Source organism: Jaculus jaculus, chromosome 5 (assembly GCF_020740685.1).
Source record: "Jaculus jaculus isolate mJacJac1 chromosome 5, mJacJac1.mat.Y.cur, whole genome shotgun sequence".
In the NCBI taxonomy this organism is placed as follows: domain Eukaryota; kingdom Metazoa; phylum Chordata; class Mammalia; order Rodentia; family Dipodidae; genus Jaculus; species Jaculus jaculus.
The window spans coordinates 65377358-65402292 of NC_059106.1; the positions used below are offsets into that span (position 1 = coordinate 65377358).

Consider the following 24935-nt stretch of genomic DNA (forward strand, 5'->3'; position numbering starts at 1 on the left):
AGCCGGGGCCGAGGCCCGTGGCCTATCAGAGCCGGGCTTGGGGGCGGGTAGGACGGCGGGGCTGGCTGCCGGGGGCAGCGGCGGCGGCGGCCTGGGGAGGCGGCGGCCTGGCCTGGCCTGGCCTGTCAGCGCGTGCAGCGGCGGTCCAGCACCATGTCCCTGCAGTACGGGGCGGAGGAGACGCCCCTGGCCGGCAGTTACGGCGCGGCCGATTCGTTCCCCAAGGACTTCGGCTACGGCGTGGAGGAGGAGGAAGAGGAGGCGGCGGCGGCGGGCGGTGGCGTCGGGCCGGGGGCCGGCGGCGGCTGTGGCCCGGGGGGCGCTGACAGCTCCAAGCCGAGGATTCTGCTCATGGGGCTGCGGCGCAGCGGCAAGTCCTCCATCCAGAAGGTGAGCGCGGCCCGCCGGCCTGTCCGTCGGCTCCCGGCGCGGGGGCTCAGGGGGCGGCCGCCGGGGACCGAGGCCCGGGGAGGGAGGGAGGGAGGGAGGGAGGCCGGGCGGCGGCCGCGTCCCCGCGCACTTTCTCCGCCACTCCTGGCGCGTCCTGCCACGGGCGGGCCGCCGGGAGACCCCAGCCTCCGCCTCCACGCCGAGGTGCCCAAGGGAAGCTGGCAGGTGCCCCGGGCACCGCCCTGGAACTCCGCCCTCTGGGACCGGGTCCCTGGAACTTGGACGAAACCGACGCGTTCTCCCCTGGTCCTCCCTTGGAAAGTCGGGGGACTCGATCTCGCGCCGCAGCTCACTTCACACGTTTTCGGGATTCCCAGCTGAGCCCTGGGGAGTGCTGTGACCGAGACCCAGGACGTTTAAACACTTCAGTTACAGTTGAGGAAGCCTCAATGTCCATTTATTGGGGATTGGATCCGTGACAGCGCTTAGTATTTGCGGCCTGGTTATACGGGTAGTTCCAGGTGATATTCCTTCCTATAGGTGTGCAGCCATAAAGATTATTAGCGACTGTTTTGCGGGCAGACGGACGCCAGTCCATTCGTTTTCACCTTGACTCTGTCAACGAATGGAGTGCTTTGAGCTTTTTATTTCTAGTAATGGGGGAAATAGAGGCAAGGTTGACCTGTTCCATCATCCATCCTGACTGCACAGCTTCTGATAAAACTATCCGACTCCTGATCTTTCCCTCCTTTACTCTGCCACCAAGGTCCGTGTGTTCTTTTGTAGAGGTGATCTTTATAAAAAGTAGTTTTTTAGCCGAGTGTGCTGGTGCACACCTTTAATCCCAGCACTTGGGAGGCAGAGGTAGGAGGATCACTTTGAGTTCGAGGCCACCCTAAGACTATATGGTGAATTCCAGGTCAGCTTGGACTAGAGTGAAACCCTATCTCGAAAAAAACAACAACAAAATTAGTTTTCTTCCAAATTTGCTATATGGTTGTTTTTATTTCTACACCAAGACCTTTTCTGACTCTTTTTTGTTTGTTTGTTTGTTTCTCCTTCAGTGCCCAGGCTCCTACAACAGGTCCTTGGTGTATGCCAGGCAAACACACAACCACTGAGCCATGTTCTCATCCTTGGACTTGGGTACATTTATGAAGTAGCTTTTAGCAAATCAAATGTAGTTCTTCTCACTTGTTACTCAAAAAGCCTTGGGACTAACTTCTTTTCTCTACTACACGGTTAACTGTGAGAGAAAGTTAGTTAGTTAGTTAGTTTGTTTGTTTGTTTCTTTCTTTCTTCTTTCTTTCTTTTCCTTTTGGGAGTATTTGTTATGATTATTTCTACCCTTTTCTTTCTTTCTTTTTTTTTTTTTTTTTTTTGGTTTTTCGAGGTAGGGTCTCACTCTGGTCCAGGCTGACCTGGAATTAACTCTGTAGTCTCAGGGTGGCCTTGAACTCACGGTGATCCTCCTACCTCTGCCTCCCGAGTGCTGGGATTAAAGGCGTGCGCCACCACGCCCGGCTTCTACCCCTTTCTTGTGTTGTCATTGGAACCTAGACATGCTGGGTCAGTAAAGGGGTCTGCTGCCATCCTCAGTCCTGTTGTGATTTTTTAATTTAATTTTTTTTTTTTTTTTTTGAGAGAAAGAGAATCAAAGAGAGAGATAGGCGGGCAGGCAGGCAGACAGAATGGGTGTGCCAGGGCCTCTAGCCGCTGCAAATGAACTCTAGAATCATGCACCACCTTGTGCATCTGGCTTATGTGGGTCCTGGGGAATTGAACCTGGGTCCTTTGACTTTTTAGGCAGGCTTCTTAACCGCTGAGTCATTTCTCTAGTCCCTGCCCCCCCTTTTGGAGGCAAGGTTTCATGAACTCCAGGCTGGCCTTGAACTTCTGATCCTCCTGGGATTGCAAGCCCCAGGTTTTATGTGGTGCTGGGGATCAAACTTAGGGCTCTGTGCATGCTAAGCAAGCGCTCTGTCACTCGCTTCGATTCCTAGCCCTTTTATTAACAATAGGCTTTATTTTATCATTTCTCTCCTACTAGAGGCCTTCCTTCCTCTTTGGATATTTTCTCTTTCCAATCAAACTGCAAACTCAGTGAGAGTTGGGTCTAGTCTGTTTAATTTTTTATTCCCTAGAACTTGAGGTAGGCATTTGCCGAATTTTTTTTTCCAAATATTTTTATTTATTTGTAGGTGTGTTTGTGGGTGCACCTGGGTCTTTTGCTGTTACAAAGAAACTCCAGGTGTATGTGCCACTTTTATTTTTTAGAATTTTTAAAATATTTATTTGAGAGACAGAAGTAGAAAGAGAGAGACAGAGAATGGATGGACACGCCAGGACCTCCAGCCATTGCATATGAATTCCAGATGCATGCATCACCTTGTGCATGTGGCTTATGTGGGTACTGGGGAATCAAATCTGGGTCCTTAGGCTTCATAGGCAAGCACCTTAATCACTAAGCCATCTCTCCATCTCCTGTATAATTTTTTTTTTTTTTTTTTTGGTTTTTCAAGGTAAAGTCTCACTGTAGCTCAGGCTGACCTGGATTTCACTATGTAGTGTTAGTGTGGACTCGATCTAATGGTGATCCTCCTGCCTCTGCCTCCCAAGTGCTGGGATTAAAGGTGTGCACCACTGTGCCCGGCTTCCCTGTATAACTTTTAAAAATATTTTATTTCCAAGAGGGGTGCAAATATATGCATATAGAGAAAGAAAGAGAGAGAATGGGTACACTAAAGCCTCCAGCTACTGCAAACAAATTCCAGATGCATGTGCCACCTTGTATATATGTGTTATGTGGGTACTAGGGCATCGAATCTGGGTCCTTAGACCTCACAGGCAAGCACTTTAACCACTAAGGCATCTCTCGACCCCTGTAGAATTTTTATTTATTTATGTTTTTTTGGGGTAGGGTTTTGCTGTAGCCCACGCTGACCTGGAATTTACTATGTAGTCTCAAGGTGGTCTCAAACACACAGCGATCCTCCTACCTCTGCCTCCCAAGTGCTAGGATTAAAGACAAGCACCACCATGCCTGGCTCACTGTAGATTTTTTTTTTTTTTTTTGCTTTTTTGTTTTTTGAGGTAGAGTCTCACTCTAGCCCAGGCTGACCTGGAATTCACTATGTAGTCTTAGGGTGGCCTCGAACTCACAGTGATCCTCCTACCTCTGCCTCCCGAGTGCTGGGATTAAAGGCGTGTGCCACCATGCCCAGCTACCCTGTAGAATTAAAAAATACATATTTTATTTATTCATTTATGGGAGGGGACATAAATATAGAGAAAGAGAAAATGAGTGCACCAGGACCTGTAATCACTGCAAATGAATCCCAGACATGCACCACCTTGTGCATCTGGCTTTATGTGGGTACTGGGAATTGAACCCTGGTCCTTACTTAGGCTTTGCAGGGAAATGTCTTAACTGCTGAACCATCTCTCCAGCCCCATTTGTAGAATTTTTGAATAAACCAAAATGTCATAACAGACTTAAGCACATGAAAACAGTGTAGATAGAGACAGTCAATATAGTAACTGCAGTTAAAATAACAAAAATTTTTCAGCTTCAAAATAGGCTGAATGGAACTTAATCTAGTGCCAGAAATACAGGATATCACCAGTGGATTTAGCATCCAGTTTAAATTTCATGTTTATTTTTGTTTTGTTTTGTTTTTCGAGGTAGGGTCTCACTCTAGCCCAGGCTGACCTGGAATTCGCTATGGAGTCTCAGGGTGGCCTCGAACTCATGGCAATCCTCCTACCTCTGCCTCCCAGTGCTGGGATTAAAGGTGTGCGCCACCACGCTCGGCTAAATTTCATGTATTTTTTGCTAGAATTCTTTTAATACTTAGTCCAGTGGAATTTTGATTATAAATTCTGTTGTTGAGTAGTTATAAAATTGTCTTTGTTTCTCTTAACAGGTGGTGTTTCATAAGATGTCACCCAACGAGACCTTGTTTTTGGAAAGTACCAACAAGATTTATAAAGATGACATTTCCAATAGCTCCTTTGTGAATTTCCAGATTTGGGATTTTCCTGGGCAAATGGACTTTTTTGACCCCACCTTTGATTACGAGATGATCTTCAGGGGAACAGGAGCACTGATCTATGTCATTGATGCACAGGTAGTTAGGAATGATGTTCACTTGTCTTCCCTGGTGGCAGAAAGATGTAGATGCCTTGGAAGTATCTTTCTTGTAGATTTCCTTAGAGCACATGCCAAGTTCCTGCAGGGGGTTGGGAGCAGGCTTGTCGTTGGGCAAATCCAGACTATCTGGTGCTTGAGAGATGTGTTTTACAACCTTGATTCCCACTTAAAGAGCTGTTCATTGGGCTGTTCACTTTTATTGGTTAATAGTAGATAGTTTTGTATTTTATTAACTATTGCAATGGTGACATCACTCACTGAAAAGATCCCATAGGTGCCCACAAGATAAGGAAGAATATGGCAACCAAGTCACTATCCTTATTAGTGAATAGTTTCCTGAATTGTCCAAATTGAAGTTTGTCCAGTAAGATTTATTGAAGACCTACCCTGGGACAGGCAGGCTGATGAGTGGGATTAGGCCCGATCCTCCTGCTTGCTCTTTGAAGTTAAGATTGCTTTCTGAGTGTTGGGCTCTGTAGTGGTGTTTTTTCATGCATGATCTAATTTATCTTCACAGTGTTGTGAGGGTAGGCATTGTGATTCCAGTGAATTGAAATCACAAGAGAGTTAGCAAGTTGCCAAAAGCACGCACCTGATAAATGGCAGAGCTGGGATTACTTTAAAGTTTTGTTGGGGAAGAAATGCCCATTTCTCCTTTCCCTTAATAGTACCAGAATTAAAAAAAATACTAATATTAACTTGGTATTTGAATTTTCTGTCTTAAGAAATTGAATGTGGAGGTTGTCAAAAAGTTAAAAGTGAAACAAAACAAAAAAAGAAATGGAAGAGCTGTTTATTAGTTACACACGAATATATTTGAATATTGATGAATAATTAGGTTAATGTATTTTCTGTGGTCGGGGAAAGAGGTGGTTTGAGCTTTCTTTAACTTGTTACTTGCCTTTTGTAAGATTTCTTTTTAAAAATATATTTTGTTCTGACTTACAGGATGACTACATGGAGGCTTTAACGAGACTTCACATTACTGTTTCTAAAGCCTACAAAGTTAACCCAGACATGAATTTTGAGGTTTTTATTCACAAAGTTGATGGTCTGTCTGATGATCACAAAATAGAAACACAGAGGGACATTCATCAAAGGGCCAATGATGACCTTGCAGATGCTGGGCTAGAAAAACTCCATCTTAGGTAACAACATGTGTGTTTGCTATGAGAGCCCTGACAAGAACAACATGTGTGTTTGCTATGAGAGCTCTGTAAATGTATTCCCATCTCTGTCATTACAAACACTGTAGCTTTCTGATACTGGTACCCTCTCCTAATTCTGTGACACTTTTGCTCTCATCTTTGCTGGATTCCAAGCTGTCTGGGGTCTGACCCTAGGTAGATGTTGCTTTCCCCCTTTCTGCCTTTTTCTGATGATTGATGTCATGTGAAGTGTTTCCATTGGTGCTTGGCAAACTCATCTCCAGAGACTGGAGTCAGGCTGCTTCCTCATGGCAGAAGTCTGCTTTGCGACTTCTTCCCTCTCTGTTTCATCACTTTTCTCCCTCAGGGCCTTAGTGTAAGAAATCTCTGTCATATTTGTTGTCAAAGTTGAGTTTGGGTGTTGATTGTATGTCAGCTGGAAGAATCTTCTGCAGGGGTCTGTGCCAGTGCTGATGCAGCCTGATTTTTCAACAGCTTGTATTGCTTGAAACCAGTGTGCATGTCTTCCAAGTTTGCATAGTGCTTCTGTAGTTTAAGGGACTGCTGTTTTGTATTATAAACATCATCCAAAAGTTACAGTAAAGAACACATAACTGGGTTGGATTGATGATTGTTTATTTATATCCTGAACATGTATGAGAAGCATTGTATTTTTTTATTCTTTTAAAATATTTATTCATGAGAGAGAGAGAAGGGGGGGGAGGGAGGGTACATGTGCCTGAGAAAGAGGCAGATAGAGAGAATGGGTGCACCAGGGCCTCCAGCTACTGTAAACAAACTCCACATACATGTGCCATCTTATGCATCTGGCTTACATGGGTCCTGGGGAATTGAACCTGGGTCCTTAGACTTTGCAGGCAAGCACCTTAACCTCTAAGCCATGTCTCTGGCCCCCATTATTGTGTTTTTTTGATGTTATAGATGAAATGAGTATTTAAAAGACCCTAAGAAAATGTTCTCGATATAAACTGCTTAAAGGGGAAGCACAGGAGAGGAGCAGTATAAAGTTTCCTTTTCCCTTCCCTTACAGGGTGAGGCTGGCTGGCTCTTAAATTGTTCATATACTACTCTTTTAGCTCACCTTGTAGAATAGTCTCATTGATTTCTAATTTGCCTGGCTTAAAATTTAAAAATAATTATAGGTAATTCATGCTTAAAAAAATAAAGTTCAGTGTTTATAAGAGCTGGGTATGGTGACACCACATCTAATCCCAGCACTTGGCAGACAAAGGGAGAGGCAGGAGTATTGCTACAAGTTTGTGGCTAGCCTGGTTTACATGGTGAATTTGAGGCCAGCCAAAGCTAATGAGATCCTGAAACAAAAACAAAACTAAATGTTTATACCAGAAAGAAAAGTGCTACACCATAAGATTCCTTAATAGTATTTTTTAGGAATCTAGTAATTTATTTTCTTTGAGATTATGGGAATTGAATCTAGGGTTTCATGCATGTAAGGCAAGCACTCTACCATTGGGCTACATCACCTTCCCTTGTTAATAATTTTCATCTGGATTTTAAGTATGCTTGTCTATGTTCCCCTGTACCCATAAAACCCCTCTGGTTCCCTTACTGTTTTTATCTGTCCCTTTCCTAGGGCATTCCACCACTTTCCCATCTTTTTACTCAGCAGGGCCCTAGGCCTATTAACCTCAGTAGAATTTGTAACAATCTATGTAAGTATGTGTGCATGTTTGTTTGGTATTAAAGTTAGGATGCTGTGTATGCTATGCAAGCATTCTATTGCTGAGCTGCACTCCCACCCGACATCAAGCTTATATTAATATTGTCAGGTCTGTGCATTTGATGATGTTTAGTTTTCAGTTTTGAAACTCAGTACTTTCTCTGTCTTTCTCTATCTCTCTTTCGTGTGTGTGTGTGTGTGTGTGTTTCTGTTTCTGTTTTTCAAGGTAGGGTTTCACTCTTGCTCAGGGTGGCCTTGAACTCATGGTGATCCTCCTACATCTGCCTCCCGAGTGCTGGGATTAAAGGCATGTGCCACCCCACCTGGATTTTTTTTTTTTTTTTTAAGGTAGGGTTTTGCTCTAGTTCAGGCTGACCTGGAATTCGTTATGCAGTCTCAGGGTGACCTCGAACTCAAAGTAATCCTCCTACCAGTGCCTAGGATTAGAGGCATGTGCCACCACGCCTGGCTTTATAGGAACTCAGTTTCTGATTGAGTGCTGTGCCTTGTAGGTTTTCTCCTTCCCTGTCCTACAAAGCCCAAAGAACCTGCACCTTGTTAAAGTTTTTGCTTAAAGGAACAGTGAGCTGTTGCTTCCTCCCTCGTGCTTGTGGAGTCATCTGACTTTGCCTGCAGTGCTCTGACATCCAGACTAGGGTCATTCTCGTGTGGAATTAGCTTCTTCGGTCATCTGGAAAGGACCTTTCAGTTATGTATAAAATGGTAAACACAGTTCTGACTTGGTAACATGCACATAAACTATGTCATGGATATAATGATGAAGAATGTACTCTTTAGTTAAAAAGCAGGTAGAATTAATTGTCCAGTTGTCCATAATGTTTTGAATTTGTTCAAGGGCTTTCTATCAAGTTTGTGTCTTGTTAAATCTACATATGTTACTTTTCCACTGTGCATCTCTTTGGGCCTCCAAACTCCTTACTCTACTGGATTCCAGCTTCCACACTCCTGAATTCTTCTTCTTCTTCTTTTTTGTAATATTTATACTTGTTTGAGAGAGAAAAGGTACACCAGGGCCTTCAGCTGCTGCAAATGAACTCCAGATGTGCGCATGTATGACATGGCATGCTTGTGTCACTGTGCATCTGGCTAATGTGGCTAATGTGGGACCTGGAGATTTGAACATGAGTTCTTAGGCTTTGTAGGCAAGCGCCTTCATTGCTGAGTCATCTCTCCAGCCCGTTACCTGAATTCTAAGCCCCAGTTGTATGTATTTGTTCAGATGAGAGCAGGCATGTTCTGCAGCCAGTATACTCAGCAGATCCTCATGAGCAGTGTGTAGAACATCGGGCTGGCACCTGAGCCAGATGACAAAACCCCTTGTCTCATGTAGTTTACATTGGTGGAAGACATAGATAATAAGCACCTACAAGCAGATATGGTGCAATTTTAAGCACTTGTCATGGCCATGAAGAAAAACAAATACGGGCAAAGGGACATGTACAGGATTAATGTTATTTGTAGCCTGGTCAGAAAATCTTTGATGAAGTGGCATTTTAGTAGAAATGTGAATTATATTCTTATTTGATATATATCTCAATTATATTCTTATTTGTCATATATCTCAGTTGAGTGTGGCAGAGTAAGCCCATAATCCCAGCACTTGGGGAGGTAGAGCAGGATCCGAAGTTGAATATCATTCTCAGCTACTTAGTGAGTTTGAGGCCAGCCTGGGAAACACCACAGCAACAACAAAGGAGAGTACCAATCTCTTAATTTTCTCATGGATTTGAGTCTTGGTTTTTGTCTCAGTTTTAGGTTTAAGAAACAAAAAACCAGTAAACTGGGTATGGTAATGCATACCTTTAGGCCTAGCATTAGGGAGACTGAGGTAGGAGGATTTCTGTTGGTTTGAGGGTAGCCTGGGGCTACAGAGTGAGTTCCCAGTCAGCCTGGGCTTGTGTGAGACCCCCCCCCCTTTTGGGGGGGTTTCGAGGTAGGGTCTTGCTTTAGCCTAGGTTGACTCACTGTGTAATCTCAGGGTGGCCTCAAACTCACAGCAGTCCTCCTATCTCTGTCTTCCAAATGAATGCTGGGGGGATTAAAGATGTATGCCACCATGCCTGGCCTGTGTTTACTCTTGGGGGGTGGAAGAAATCTAGAGATCAGGTTGCAAGGCTCTTCTGGAAATTCCCTGAGTTTCCCTTTGTGTAAATGCAGTAAAAGGAGTGATTGCTAAAACAGGATGGAAAGGGTCTTGCCATCACAGGTGATGGGGTTAGCAGGCAAGATACGCTATATTTTTACTGAAAGCATATGTGAAGAAACTTAAGTTTTATGTATTATAGTTGTCACTGAACTTAGGCATTTTACAAATTAATCATCCTATGTTGTATTTTTCAGCTTTTATTTGACTAGTATCTATGATCACTCAATATTTGAAGCCTTCAGTAAGGTGGTGCAGAAACTCATTCCACAACTGCCAACCTTGGAAAACCTATTAAATATCTTTATATCAGTAAGTGAGCGCTTTCATTCACATACTTTCTAATTCCACTTTTGTTAAGTATATTTTTGTTTTCAAAATCTATAAAACCTATCTGGGCATGTGGTGTACATATTTAATCCCAGTACTAAGGAGGCAGAGGTAGGATTGCAGTGAGTTCAAGACCACCCTGAGACTACATAGTGAATTCCATGTCAGCTTGGAAAGCCATAAAAGAAAAAAATCTCTTAAAACCTAGGGCTGGAATTAGCTTAAGGACCAATATACAGTTTGTAAAATAATAGCATAAAACATGGCTTGAGTTATTTTCTGAAAAAAGAAATGTTTTGAGGAAGAGGCTCACTGTAGAGTAGGCAGACTTGGAACCCAAATCTGTATGTAGCCCAAGCTGGCCGCAAAACCCATGGAGATCCTCTTAAGCCTCCCTAGTGCTGGAGTTGTGGCTGTGTCCATGTCTGGCTCTCTGAATTCTTAGTACTTTCTTGTTTGTCTTGTAAGTAGTTAAAAAAAAAAATCCCCATGCTTTTAATTTTAATTTAATTTAATTTAATTATATTTTAAACTTTTAAAATACATTTTCATTTTCATTTATTTATTTGAGAGTGACAGAGAAAGAGGCAGATAGGTAGAGAATGGGTGCTCAAGGGCCTCCAGCCACTGCAAATGAACTCCAGATGCGTGCGCCCCCTTGTGCATCTGGCTAATGTGGGTCCTGGGGAATTGAGCCTCGAACCAAGGTCCTTAGGCTTCACAGGCAAGTGATTAACTGCTAAGCCATCTCTCCAGCCCTAAACTTATTTTTTATTTATGAGAGGGAGAATTGATGTGCCAGAGCCTATAGCCTTGATAAACAAACTCCAAACGTGTGCCACCTTGTGCATCTGGCTTACTTGGGTTCTGGGGAATGAACCTGTGTCCTTAAGCTTTGCAGGAAAGCACCTTAACCACTAAGCCATCTCTATAGCTCGCTCCTCGCGTGTGTTCGTGTTCTCTCTCTCTCCCTCTCTCCCTCTCTCCTTCCTCCCCCCCCATATATATATATATATATATATATATATATATATATATATATATATATATATTTTTTTTTTTTGAGGTAGGGTCTCACTGTGTTCCAGGCTGACCTGGAATTAACTATGTAGTCTCAGGGTGGCCTCAAACTCACCATGATCTTTCTACCTCTGCCTCCTGAGTGATGGGATTAAAGGTGTGTGCCACCATGCCTGGCTATTTTTCATTTTTGTTTTATTTTTTTGAGGTAGGGTTTCACTATAGCCCAGGCTGACCTGGAATTCACTATGTAGTCTCAAGGTAGTTTTGAAGTCACAGCGATCCTCCTGCCTCTGCCTCCCAAATGTTGGGATTAAAGGTGTGTGCCACCACACCCGGCTGAACCTTTTTTTTTTTCTTTAAGTAGGGTCTCATGTTAGCCCAGGATGATCTGGAATTCACTATGTAATCTCAGGGTGGTGGCCTTGGACTCAACAGCTGTCCTACCTCAGAGTTAAAGGCATGTGCTACCACACCCGGTTAGGGATTCCAGTTTTATGCAGTGTTAGGGATGGACCTAAGGCATTATGCTTGCCCGACAAGTAGTCTTATCAACTGGTCTATATCCCCCACCTCTTCCCATGCTTAATTATAAATATCTTGATGTGGTTTGGGATGTAGCTAAGTGCTGGGGCACTTGTTTAGCATGTGCAAGGTCCTGGGATCAATGCTAGCACTGAAAAAAAAAAAAAAAAGAAAGAAAGAAAAATAAACCTTTAGAATTCTTGCGGCGTGTGGTAATCCCAGTATGCAGGAGGCACAGGTAGGAGGATTGCAAATTCAAGGCTAGCCTAGGTTACTTTACTGAGGCCCTGTCTCCTCCCTAAAAAACTCTCACAAGCGTTATTTATTTTGGTATTTATTGTATCATTACAAGTTACAATGGCATTTAGGGCTTGAGAATAGCTGCCTGGTAGGCATTTGTCCAGCTTGTGCAGGGCCCTTAGTTTATTCCCCAGAACCACCAAATAAATACATACAAGACAAAATCATAGGAAAAATTACCTTACAAATTGACAATGGTTTCTGTAACTTAAGGTCTTTGATAAATTGCAAATTGTGATTCTTAAAAGAAACTGAATCCTTCCCAATTTTGTTTTTCCAAGAATTCAGGTATTGAAAAAGCTTTTCTCTTTGATGTTGTCAGCAAAATCTACATTGCAACAGATAGTTCCCCTGTGGATATGCAGTCTTACGAACTTTGCTGTGACATGATTGACGTAGTAATTGATGTGTCTTGTATATATGGGTAAGTCATTTACATATTTCTGTAAGATCTCAGACAGGTGGAAAGTGACCAGCAGTCTTGAAGGCACTGAGTTCTGGGGCTTGGTACATTCTATGTGAAGTGGGATTGTTGAGTGTAGCATTCCGACTTGGAGCAAGCTGACTTCTGGATCTTCCAAGGACAGCAAGGAGCACCTGCAAAGTGGCTAGTGCTGGATTCATCACTGGGAGTTTCAGAGATCCGGGGAGTTGATAGTGTTTGTGCACTCCTGGGATTTAGCTAGATTAAAAAAAGACTAGATTAAATTACTTAAAATGATCTCTATAGCCAGGCATGGTGGCTTGTACGTATAAGTCCAACACTTGAGAAGTAGAGGCAGCCGGATTAGAGGTTCAAGGTCACCCTTGGCTCTACATGAGGCCCTTTATCAGAAAATAAAAGCAAGGTGGCTAGAAAGAGGGCTCAGTGGTCAGAGGCACTTGCTTGCAAAGTCTGCCAGCCCATGTTCAGTTCACAGCTGGGTGTAAAGTGGTGCATGTGTCTGGCATTTGCAGCTGCAGGAGACCCTTACACACCCACATGCATGTGCACGTGCATGCATATATAAAATTAAGAGGAAAAAGCTCCCCAAATAGTTTGCATAAATGCTAGTTCCTAATTTAAACTCAGATTTTGTAGAATGGGAGATTCTTAATCTTTCAGAGTAAAAAGTGAACATGTTAGATTAAAAAATCTTTTTTAGGGGCTGGAGAGATGGCTTAGCGGTTAAGCGCTTGCCTGTGAAGCCTAAGGACCCCGGTTCGAGGCTCGGTTCCCCAGATACCACGTTAGCCAGATGCACAAGGGGGCGCACGCGTCTGGATTTCGTTTGCAGAGGCTGGAAGCCCTGGCGTGCCCATTCTCTCTCTCTCTCCCTCTTTCTCTCTGTGTCTGTCGCTCTCAAATAAATAAATTTTTAAAAAAATTAAAAAAAAATTTTTAGTATTATTTATTTGGGGGGGGGGAGAAAGAGAATATATAGGCATGCCAGGGTCTCTAGCCACTGCAAAAGAACTCCAGAGGTGTGCACCACCTTGTGCATCTGGCTTACATGGGTCCTGGAGAATCAAACCTGGATCCTTTGGCTTTGCAGACTAGTGCCTTAACTGCTAAGCCATCTCTACAGCCCAGTTTTTTTTTTTTTTTTTTTTTTTTTTTTGAGGTAGGGTCTTGCTCTAGCCCAGGCTGACCTGGAATTCACTATGTAGTCTCAGAGTGGCCTTGAATTCTTTTTTTTTTTTTTTTTTGCTTTTTCGAGGTAGGGTCTCACTCTGGTCCAGGCTGTCCTGGAATTAACTCTGTCATCTCAGGGTGGCCTTGAACTCATGGCAATCCTCCTACCTCTGCCTCCCGAGTGCTGGGATTAAAGGTGTGCGCCACCATGCCCGGCGGCCTTGAATTCTTAATGATCCTCCTACCTCTGCCTTCTGAGTGTGTGATTAAAGGAGTGTGCCATCACATCTGGCATAATTTAAAAGTTTTAAAAATATTTTTAATGTATTTTTGAGACTGTTAAAGAGATTATGGACACACCAGGGCCTCTTGACTCTGTAAACAAACTCCAGATGCATGCACCCTTTGTGCACCTGGCTTTGCATCGGTACTGGGGAATTGAATTGTCAGACTTGAAAATTTTTAAGCAAGTGCCTTTAACCACTGAGCCATCTCTCCAGCCCCTAATTTTTCTGTTTCCTTTTTTATTTTTTCTTTCTTTCTTTCTGTTTATTTATTTTTTGATATAGGGTCTCATGTATTCCAGACTGGCCTTGAACTTGCTATGTACTCAAGAATGAGTTATAGGCATGTGCCACCTTGCTTTATGTGTGCCAGCACAGCACTCAGGGTCTCATCATGCATGCTAGGTAAGCATGCTGCCAACACCCCCAGTCTGTATTTTTTAAAATTTATTTTTATTTATTTATTTGAGAGAGAGACAGAATGGGCACATTAGAGCCTCCAGCCACTGCAGATGAACTCCAGATGCATGTGCCACCTTGTGTATCTGGCTTACCTGGGTTCTGGGGAATTGAACCTGGGTCCTTTGGCTTTGTAGGAAAGTACCTTAACTGCTAAGCTGTCTCTCCACCTCCCTCCCTCCCATCCAGTTTTAGTGTTGGAAGAATGTAAACATAAAATATTTGACTTATGTATCTTTGTTTCTAAAATATGGACTCTTCCCATGTGAAAATTCCCTAAACTTTATGTAGAAGTTTGTAAATCACTGGAAACAAATGGTTTAGTAAAATAGACCAGAGGAAGAATGAAAAATTACTGGCCAGTAACAACAACCTCCATTCCTCTAATGTAGTAATGTTAGAATTCCCAAGGTGCTTTCAGTCTCTGCTTGCTTTCCACTACCTGTGTCCTCTGCTATCCCCTGCTTTATTCTTGCTCTGTCTCCCTTATTTGTGACTGTCCTCTTTCAGCTGCCTCTGAATAGAATGCCTTATCCTTTCTTGACTGTTCTTGTTTTTCATTTTTTTTTGGGGGGGTGGGGAGGTAGGGTCTCAATCTAGTCCTGGCTGATCTGGAATTCACTATATGGTCTCAGGCTTTCAATCCCTCTAAGAGCCACTTTGCAAGTGTCAGAACTTCATAATAGTCGACTATATTTTTTAAAAATTTATTTATTTGTAAGAAGAGAGAAAGAGAGGGAGAGAATGGGCATGCCAGTGCCTTTAGCCACTGCAAACAAATTTCAGATGTATGCACTGTTTTGTGCATCTGGCTTTATGTGGGTACTGGGGAATTGAACCCAGATTGGTAGGCTTTGCAGGCTAGTGCCTTAACCACTGAGCTATGTCTCCAGCTCCTATATTTCTTTTAGTTGTTGTTTATTTATTTAATATTTTTGTTTCATTTGTGAGCAGACGGAGGGAGGGAGGGAGGGAGGGAGGGAGAGACAGAAAGAGTACGAGCATGCTAGGGCCTGTTGCCATTGCATATGGATTCCAGATGCATGAGCCACTTTGTGCATCTGGCTTTACATGGGTACTGGGGTATTGAACCCAGGCTGGCAGGCTTTGCAAGCAAGCACCTTTAACTACTGAACCATCTTTTCAGTCCTGTTGTTTGTTTACTTACTTAACTTACTTACTTTTTTTTTTTTTTTACTTGATTTTTTAAAAATTTATTTGAGAGAGAACGCCAGGGCCTCCAGCCACTGCAAACGAACTCCAGGCTTATTGCAGTCCAGTTTGCATTGCTGGTAGAAATCACCCAACCAAGAGCAGCTTCTTGGAAAAAGAGATTTATTTTGGTTTACAGGCTTGAGGGGAAGCTCCATGATGGCAGGGGAAAATGATGGCATGAGCAGAGGGTGGACATCACCCCCTGGCCAACATAGGTGGACCATAGCAACAGGAGAGTGTGCCAAACACTGGCAAGGGGAAACTGGCTATAACACCCATAAGCCCGCCCCCAACAATACACTCCCTCCAGGAGGCATTAATTTCCAAATCCCCATCAACTGGGAACCTGGCATTCAGAACACCTAAGTTTATGGGGGACACCTGAATCAAACCACCACAAGGCGCATGCGCCCCCTTGTGCATATGGCTTATGTGGGTCCTGGGAAATCGAGCCAAGGTCCTTTGGCTTTGCAGGCAAATGCCTTAACTGCCAAGCCATCTCTCCAGCCCTCTTGTTTGTTTTTGAGGCAGTATTGCATTCTAGTCCAGGCTAGACTGAATTCCATGTGCTAGGATTACAGGCATGTGCCAGCTGTTGTGTGTGTATATATTTTTTTCCTTTTGTTAACATCTGTTCATTTCATAATTTAGATCTTTCATTTGCAGGCTGTGTCAGTACAGATTAATATGAGGGAAGATTTGAAGCCCATTGTATCCCATGTAAGCACAAAGGTGTGAATGCACGCATGGGATACTGCTGGCTGCAGAAAGAGAAGTGTCTGTCATTGGGCATTGGGCATGCATTTTATCTTGTGATACCCACTATAAGCTTTTGACTTACATTTCAGTACTAACCAGGTTCTGTTACCCTTTAGGGTGTGCTGTTTCTAAATGTGGTTCCCCTTGACTATGACCTTTCTGCTTCCACCTTGGCATATATATTTTTTTAACTATATTGAAAAGCTATTTGTTCGTTTGTTTATTTATGTGAGATAGAAAATTGGTGCACTAGGACCTCCAGCCACTGCAATTGAACTCCATATGCATACTCCACCTTGTGCATCTAGCTTACATGAGTTCTGGGGAGTTGAACCTGGGTCCTTAGGCTTTTCAGGCAAGCGATTAACCTCTAAGCCATCTTTCCAGCCCCGCCTTGGCATATTTTGACTAGGATTCAGTTAAGCGTATTTGCTTTAAAGTCTTGAAAACCGCCCAGACTTCTGGGTGTGATGGCACACTGGGGAGGCCCAGGTAGGGAGCTGTGAGTTTGAGGTCAGCCTGTGCTATATAGGAGGTTCCAGATTGACCTGGGCTACAGTGAGAGCCTGCCTCAGAAAACCAAAACCAAATAAAGCTAACCTAACTCAAACATACACACATAGAAATTTTGGGAAAAAAAAGTTTTAAGACAGTTTTTTTTAAGGTCACTAGCATATTTTAATTCCTTTTTTAAAAAAATTATATTTTATTATTTGAGAGAAGAGAAAGAAACAGATAGAGAATGAGAGTGCCAGGGCCTCCAGCTGCTGCAAATGATTTTTAAAAAATATTATATTTATTTGAGGGGGGGTAGGGAGGGAGGGAGGGAGAGAATGGGCACACAAGGGCCTCCAGCTGCTGCAAATGAACTTCAGACGCATGTACCGCATTGTGCATGTGGCTTATGTGGGTCCTGGGGAATCAAACCTGGGTCCTTAGGCTTTGCAGGCAAGTGCCTTAACTTCTAAGTCATCTTTCCAGCCCTATTTTAATTCTTAACTTTATTAATCATCAAAATCTGACTAATTTCCAGACATTGAATAGAAGGAATCTTCCCTTCTTCCCACCTCAAGGCCTTGCATATGCTAGGGAAGTCAGTACTGTACGACTGGGCTGTGTATCCCCAGCCAACAGTGTACCTTTTTCAAGTTCTTTCTTATGTTCATGTGTCATTCAAGGTCTTGTGCTAACTCAACATTAATAGCTTTGCAGGTGCTTACAGCTGCTGGCTGTGGGTACAGATAGCTTATAGGGGCTTATTGTTGTGGTGTTTTTACTGTCCTGTTATTGGAGTCTATGTTTGTTCTCTTTCTGTGGGGCACACAGTATCTCTTGACGTTGAATTTTAGTATAGATGAGAGCATGTGGCACAACTACCTCTTTTCCAATCAGAATGGAGCAGGTTAAGCAGGTTTAATCTCAGGGGAGGCAGAGGTAGGAGGATTGCTGTGAGTTCAAGGCCACCCTGAGACTGCATAGTGAATACCAGGTCAGCCTGAGCTACAGTGAGACCCTACCTCAAAGCCCCCCCCCCCAAAAAAAATGGAGCAGGGTTTTTTTGTGTTTTTTTTTTTGGTGCTCTGAAAATAAGCAGCACTTTTTTTTTTTCCTACTTAAATGAATTTTCTAGTAGTTAAGAGTGAAACTGGAAACTGCATGGAATTGTGTTAAAAACTTCTTTGGAGGTGGGGAGGTTGAGGTAGGGTCTTGTCTAGCCTGGGCTGACCTGCAATTCACTATGTAGTCTCAGGGTAGCCTTGAACTCACAGCGCTCCTCATACCTCTGCCTTCTGGTGCTGGGATTAAAGGCATGTGCCACTATGCTCAGCCTGTTAAAAATAATTATGTTTGAGTACTGGCTTTGTTAGGATATCACTTTAATCCCCTCCCTCCCTCCCTCCTTTTTCAGTGTTTTTTTGCTTTTTGTTTTTTTTTGAAGTGGGTCTCCCTGTAGCTCAAGCAGACCTGGAATTCACTCTGTAGTCTCAGGGTGGCTTCAAACTCATGCCATCCTCCTACCTCTGTAATTAAAGGTGCTGGAAAGGTGTTTGCCATCATGCCAGGCAGCCTGCAACTTTTGCTAAGCACATTAGAAAAGACTCTAGAACTCATTTATTTAAAAGTTGTTGATTTTTCACATAATTCCTACTGGTCTCTAGCTGGGACTGTTTTTGTGTGTCTTAAGAATTATCTTGTTTTTGTGAGGAAACAAAAACAATTTCTGAGGCAATGTGTTACTGGCCTGGCATGTAGACTAGTCCAGTAGCTGGCTGAGGTGTCGCAGGTCCAGGGGTCATGTGGTGTATGGGAAGTTGGGAGAGAAGGCCCTCAGCTAAGCCCAGAGAGGACAATCTAGATAAGCAAGGAGCTCTGTCTGGCATGATGTTAGAAATATCAGTGGTTATGATCTACATGTATTTTCACCTTTTTCTCTTAAGTGCCTGATATGCCTGATACAGTAGTGATGGGTGTATTTATAGAGTGTTCATTGTTATTAATGTGAATCCCTGAGATTCTGTTTGGGAACCCTCTACCTAAATGGTAATTCTCTTCCAACATTTCTAAGCCATAGTCTTTCTCAGAAGACACTTGGGAGGCTAGGTGGAAAGACTTGTTCTTCTGCAAATTAAATATGACAAAATGCCCAGTTGGGAAACTTGCAATGAATAGTACATTTTTTTTTTTTTTTAATAAACAGGTTAAAGGAAGATGGAAGCGGAAGTGCTTATGACAAAGAGTCTATGGCAATTATCAAGCTGAACAATACAACTGTCCTGTATTTAAAAGAAGTGACTAAATTTTTGGCACTGGTCTGCATTCTTAGGGAAGAGAGCTTTGAACGAAAAGGTAATGTGATTTTAAAAAGCTGCTTGTATTTGTAATATTAATAGTCTTTATTTATTTATTTATTTATTTACTTATTTATTTACTTTGAGGTAGGGTTTCAGTCTAGCCCAGGCTAACCTGGAATTCACTATGTAGTCTCAGGGTGGTCTTGAACTTGTGCTGATCCTTCTACCTTTGCCTCCCAAGAGCTGGGAATAAAGGCATGCGCCACCATACTAGGCTTGCTCTGTTTTTTGTGTTTTTTTTTTTGTTGTTGTTTGTTTGTTTTTCGAGATAAGGATTCCACTCCAGCTTAGGCTGACCTAGAATTCACTATGTAGTCTCAGGGTGGCCTTGAACTTGCGGTGATTCTCTTACCTCTGCCTCCCAAGTACTGAGTGCCACTACACCCGGCTTGGTTTATTTTTTGAGAGGGGTTCCACACTGTAGCCAAGGCTGGCCTCAATCTCATGGAGAACCTTTTGCCTCAGCCTTCTGTGTTCTGGGATGGCAGGTGGTTTTTAGTTATGATTTCTCAGGTTCTTGAAGTGAATAATATTGATGTATTAGACAACTGATTACTTTTTTTTGTTTATTTATTTTTATTTATTTGAGAGCAACAGACAGAGAGAGAAAGAGGCAGAGAGAGAGAGAGGGAGGGAAGGAGGGAGGGAGGGAGGGAGGGAGGGAGGGAGGGAGGGAGGGAGAATTGGCATGCCAGGGCTTCCAGCCACTGCAAATGAACTCCAGATGCGTGCGCCCCCTTATGCATTTGGCTAATGTGGGTCCTGGGGAATCGAGCCTTGAACCGGGGTCCTTAGGCTTCACAGGCAAGTGCTTAACCACTAAGCCATCTCTCTGGCCCTGATTACTTTTTATTAATATCTAATACATGTGTAATATGTTGAACATATTTTGACACATGATAGCTCAAAAAAGTGAACTTTGCACTTTCCGTTCTATAAGTAGTCTAGATTTTCTCCTCCGTTCAGTCTTTCATTTTAAACTTTTTTTTTTTTAATTTTTATTTATTTATTTGAGAGTGACAGACACAGAGAGAAAGACAGACAGAGAGAGAGAGAGAATGGGTGCGCCAGGGCTTCCAGCCTCTGCAAACGAACTCCAGACGCGTGCGCCCCCTTGTGCATCTGGCTAACGTGGGACCTGGGGAACCGAGCCTCGAACCAGGGTCCTTAGGCTTCACAGGCAAGTGCTTAACTGCTAAGCCATCTCTCCAGCCCCAGTCTTTCATTTTAAATCAAGTTTAAAAAAAAATTTTCATCCCAGCACTCGGGAGGCAGAGGTAGGAGGATCGCCGTGAGTTCGAGGCTACCCTGAGACTACATAGTGAATCCCAGGTCAGCTTGAGCCAGAGTGAGACCCTACCTCAAAAAACAAAACAAAACAAAACAAAATTTTCATTTATTTATTTGCAAGCAGAGAGAAGTAGAAAGTAGAGGGAGAGAGAATGGGTATGCCAGGTCCTCCAGCCTCTGCAGATGAACTCCAGATGCATGTGCCACTTTGTGCAGCTGGCTTTACCTGGATACTAGGGAATTAAACCCCAGTTGTTAGGCTTTGTAGATAAATGCTTTTACCACTGACCCATCTCAAATCCCAGTGCTCCCCTATTTTTTTTTTCAAGGTAGGTTTTTTTGAGGTAGGGTTTTACTCTAGCCCAGGCTGACATGGCACTTACTCTGTAGTCCTAGGCTGGCCTTCAACTAATGGTGATCTTCCTACTTGTGCCTCCTGAGTGGTAGGATTAAAAGCGTGCACCACCAGTCTGTTTTAATATTTATTTATTTGAGAGAGAGAGAGAAAGAATGGGTGCACCAGGGCCTCTAGCCACTGCAAACAAACCCCAGATGCATGTGCTACTTTGTGCATCTGGCTTATGTGGATACTGGGGAATTGAACCTGGGTCCTTAGACTTCACAGGCAAGCACCTTTACCACTAAGCCATCTCTCCAGCCCCTGTCTATTTTAAGTTAGTTGAACTGACAAAGTTTTGTCTTAAAGCCTGTCCCCACCCCTTGGTGTGGTGTTGGGGACATCACTCAGGGCCCTGCAAATGTTAAGTAGGTGCTCTTCCATTGAGCTGTGTTTTCAGCCCAGTAGTAGTTCTTGATAGATTTTTATCTTTTGAGACAAAATGTTCTATGATTATTATATCATCATCATCATCATCATTAGTTTTGGTTTTCCTAGGTAGGGTCTTGATGTAGCCCAGGCTGACCTGGAATTCACTATGTGCTGTCAGGGTGGCCTTGAACTCACGGTGATCCTTCTTCATCTGCCTCCTAAGTGCTGGGATTAAAGGCATGTCCTTCATGCCTGGCAGGGTCTTATATAGCCCAGGCTGGCCTGAATCTTTTTTTTTTTTAATATTTTTATTTATTTATTTCACAGAGAAAGAGGGAAGGACAGAGAGAGGTGGCATGTGCCATCTTGTGCATCTGGCTTATGTGGGTACTGGAGAATCGAACCTGAATCCTTTGGCTTTGCAGGCAAATGCCTTAACCACTAAGCCATCCCTCCAGCCCATGGCCTGAAACTTTTGATTCTCCTTTCTTAGTCTTTGAGTGTGCTGGGATTACATGTATGTTCTGCCAGGCCCAGCCTCTTTTCTTTTCTTCCCTTTTTTTTCTTTCTGAAGTCCATATTAACTTGACACCAATCTACCTACTCAGACCCGATTCCCAGCACTTCCTCCCAATAGTCTGATGCCTCTTTCCAGTCAGTCAGCTGTTTTCTTTTCTTGCTGTGTTCTCAATGACTTTTTTTCGTCCCCCCCCCCCTTTTTTTTGAGGTAGGGTTTTTGCTCTAGTCCAGGCTGACCTGCAATTCACTGTGTAGTCTCAGTGTGACCTCAAACTCACAGTGATCCCCCTTCCTCTTCCTCCGGAGTGCTGGGATTAAAGGCATGTGCCACCATGCCTGGCTGTGTTCTCATTGCAGCTCCTTACAGTTTTCTTTACTCCACTCCTGATATTGCTCACTTAAATCTTGTTAGTTTACCCAGAGTTCTGCCTCATCCCTGAAGCTTGCATTGACAACTTTGCCCTGCATTTGTCTCTTCCTTCTTTGGATTCTTTTCACATTTGTACTTAATTGACACCAGATTGTCTTGGTTTGTTTCTGGTGTGTTGGCTTTAAGCCCTAGCTCCCATATCCTTCAAGGTGTGGACCATGTCTGCTGCTTGCTTTGACACATTGTATCCTCTGTCATGCTGTTCAATAAGTGTTTCGTGACTTTGGTCAAGTCAAATATAAATTATTGACAGATCCCACTGTGTTCCAGCAGGCCATGCTGAATGTGAATTGAGTGGTTTGAAACTTTGATGCCCAAATGTTAGTTGCACATTTGTTGTGTACACAAGTGGTTGCTGTGAAGGTGGAGATACATGATATTCACGTGGTTCTCACTAATGAAGAGCTTGCTATCTAGTTGGGAGTTTAAGAATTTCAAGCAGTGGACCATATCTAACTCCAGGGGCTGGGAAATGTAATGGTTACTTTGAGTATGCTTACTCAAAATGAGGAGTGTCATGTGGAAGCCCAGTTCCTGAAACAGACTAGAGAGGAAGTGGACTTCTGAAATTGGGGTGCAGCTGCCTGAAGCTCTGCCTCATGGGTCTCTCTGGCACTCTACAGAGCCCAGGGCTCTGCCAAGCACTTTTCCATGCTATACCTGTCTGGTTCCAGACCCTTGATTCAGATCTTCCTCATTTGCCTATCAGCATGTACCACCATAACCAGCTGGCTCCAGACCTTCCTTGACTGTCCTTGAGACTTATAAAGGCAACCACTTGTTAGCAAAAGTTTTTTTTTTTTTTTTTTTTTTTGTGTGTGTGTGTGTGTGTGTGTGTGTGTGTGTGTTTTGTTTTTATGATGTAGGGTGTCACTCTAGCCCAGGCTGACCTGGAATTCACTCTGTATTCTCAGGGTGGCCTTGAACTCATGGTGATCCTCCTCCTACCCCTGGCTCCTGAGTGCTGGGATTAAAGACATATGCCACCATGCTCAGCTAGCAAAAGTGTTTTTAACCTGACTTTTGATTTCATTAGAAATTCTGCTTAACACATTTACTTTTTTGTTTTTGTTTTTCTTGAGGTAAGGTCTTACTCTAGCCCAGGCAGACCTAGAACTGTCACTCTGTTATCCCAGGCTGGCCTTGAACTCACATTAATCCTCTTCTGCTTCCCAAGTGCTGAAATTAAAGTTTTATGCCACATGCTCAACACATTTACTTTTTAATTCTTTCTTTGGGCGAATTGTCCTTCCTGTTCACTTCTAGGCCCTAATGTAGCCAGGGTAACAGTTTGTTATGTGATTTATTGAGTTTTCATGTCACCCTTGCCCAGGGGCCATGCTCATCATCTCTGTATTGTTCTAATTTTAGTATATGCACTGCTGAAGCAAGCACTATTATGTTTGTTAATTGCAGAATTCCTTAGCTGGTACCTGTGTTTTCTGTCACCAGATAGTTTCTGGTGGGTAGTTTCATAGTCGACATTCAGTAGATGGGACCTTCTTTTTCTCTCTTGCAGGTTTGATAGACTACAACTTCCACTGTTTCCGAAAAGCTATCCATGAGGTTTTTGAAGTGGGTGTGACCTCTCATAGGAGCTGCAGTCACCAGAGCAGTGCTCCAAGCCTGAAATCATTGGCACACAATGGCACACCACGGAATGCCATCTAGTCTGAATCTCAGTGGTCAAGGCTTAGTTCCAGCTTGCTTCTCACTCCAGGGTCAGATGCCACATGGCACAGGACATGGGAGCTGTTGCGTCTGGTGCCTGTCCCACTGGAGGCGAGGGGTAGAGTTTCATTTGGATGAAAACCCCTTCACCCGGCGGTGTACAACTGAAACTTTTTTTTTTTTTTAAACGGTGCAAATGAATTCTAGAGACTTCGGAACTCAGTGTGTTTCTCTTTTGGGTCTGTCTTTAACCAGTTGGGAAATTTTGGACTTAGAGATAACATGAGTTATCCATTCTTACCAGGGAATGTTGCTGTCAGTTCCAGCCTAAAATAATAGAAAAACAACTGAACTTTTATATACTCCCCGTAGGCTTTCATTTGAATAGTCAGTCTCTAAAAGCCTTGCTTTGCTTACGTTCTAACACTGCCTGTCAGATCTCAGTTTTGGACATTGTACCTCTTAAGACCTTCCACCTTCGCTTGCTAACTCAGAAGAGACATTGTCTTGAGTGTAGCCAAGGATGTTCCTGGGTCTGCTGTGAAGAAACAGGAGTTGGGTGCCGCTTCGAGTGGTGAGTGGGGCTCAGCTGCGGCTGTGCTCGCCCCTTAGAAGTGCTGAGCAAACCTGCGACCAGGAGAAGCCCTGCACCGGCACCAGCACCAGCACCGCCGAATGCACTCTCTCTTGTGTCTGACCGAGCACCACGGAGCAAAGGGCATGTCAAGTGCTTTTCCTCACCGTCCCCTTTGGGGGAGAAACTCATTGTGTCTCTGAAATATTTAGCCCACTTTTCTTTAATCTGATATCAGCTCTACTTTTTATTCTAAGTTATCTAGATTCTTTTAAGAATGGCTGTTTGTTTTTTTGCTTTTTCTTTCCACAAATGACCCTGAGGCGCTGGTGGGTTATCCCCTGGGGGTTGGGAAACAGCATGTAGTGCCACACATGTGTTTTTACTTACTCTGTCTCCAGTATTGTGACACCAAGTGTCACCTGTGGTACTTCCCTTTGCCTGGGGTATGAATCCTTAATTGTTTTGCTCATAGTTGAGCCTTCCCATTGATTTGAGCTCACACATTGTTTTACTCCACACGCCCAGTACCCATGTATTCCAAAACCACTGGGCAGCTTGAGTACGTAAGTGCCACTGTTCAATGACATCGAAATTCAGGTCTGTAAACCTAACAGTGTGACTTGGAGTGCTTCCTGCAGATGATTCTGACTGTTGAGTATTTACATGGACCATGGTGATATCCAAAAGAAAAATGCTTTTATATTTATAGACTATTTCATTAAACTATATATAAAATGGGTATCAATAAATGTATTTACTCCAA

At 43.4% G+C, this 24935-nt stretch overlaps 1 protein-coding gene and 1 non-coding gene across 2 annotated transcripts; one reads left to right on the top strand and one right to left on the bottom strand.

Annotated features, from left to right (window-relative positions):
* The first annotated feature begins 104 nt into the window (after nucleotides 1–104).
* Nucleotides 105–24935, top strand: Rragc (Ras related GTP binding C). Its single transcript, XM_045151176.1, has 7 exons — nucleotides 105–390; nucleotides 4317–4520; nucleotides 5492–5691; nucleotides 9755–9869; nucleotides 12014–12156; nucleotides 18763–18911; nucleotides 23444–24935. Exons 1-7 carry the CDS (start codon nucleotides 154–156, stop codon nucleotides 23593–23595), a joined length of 1200 nt encoding a protein of 399 aa, XP_045007111.1. The 5' UTR covers nucleotides 105–153; the 3' UTR covers nucleotides 23596–24935.
* LOC123461170 lies at nucleotides 23210–23317 on the bottom strand. Its single transcript, XR_006637484.1, has one exon. It is a non-coding gene; the product is annotated as a U6 spliceosomal RNA (small nuclear RNA).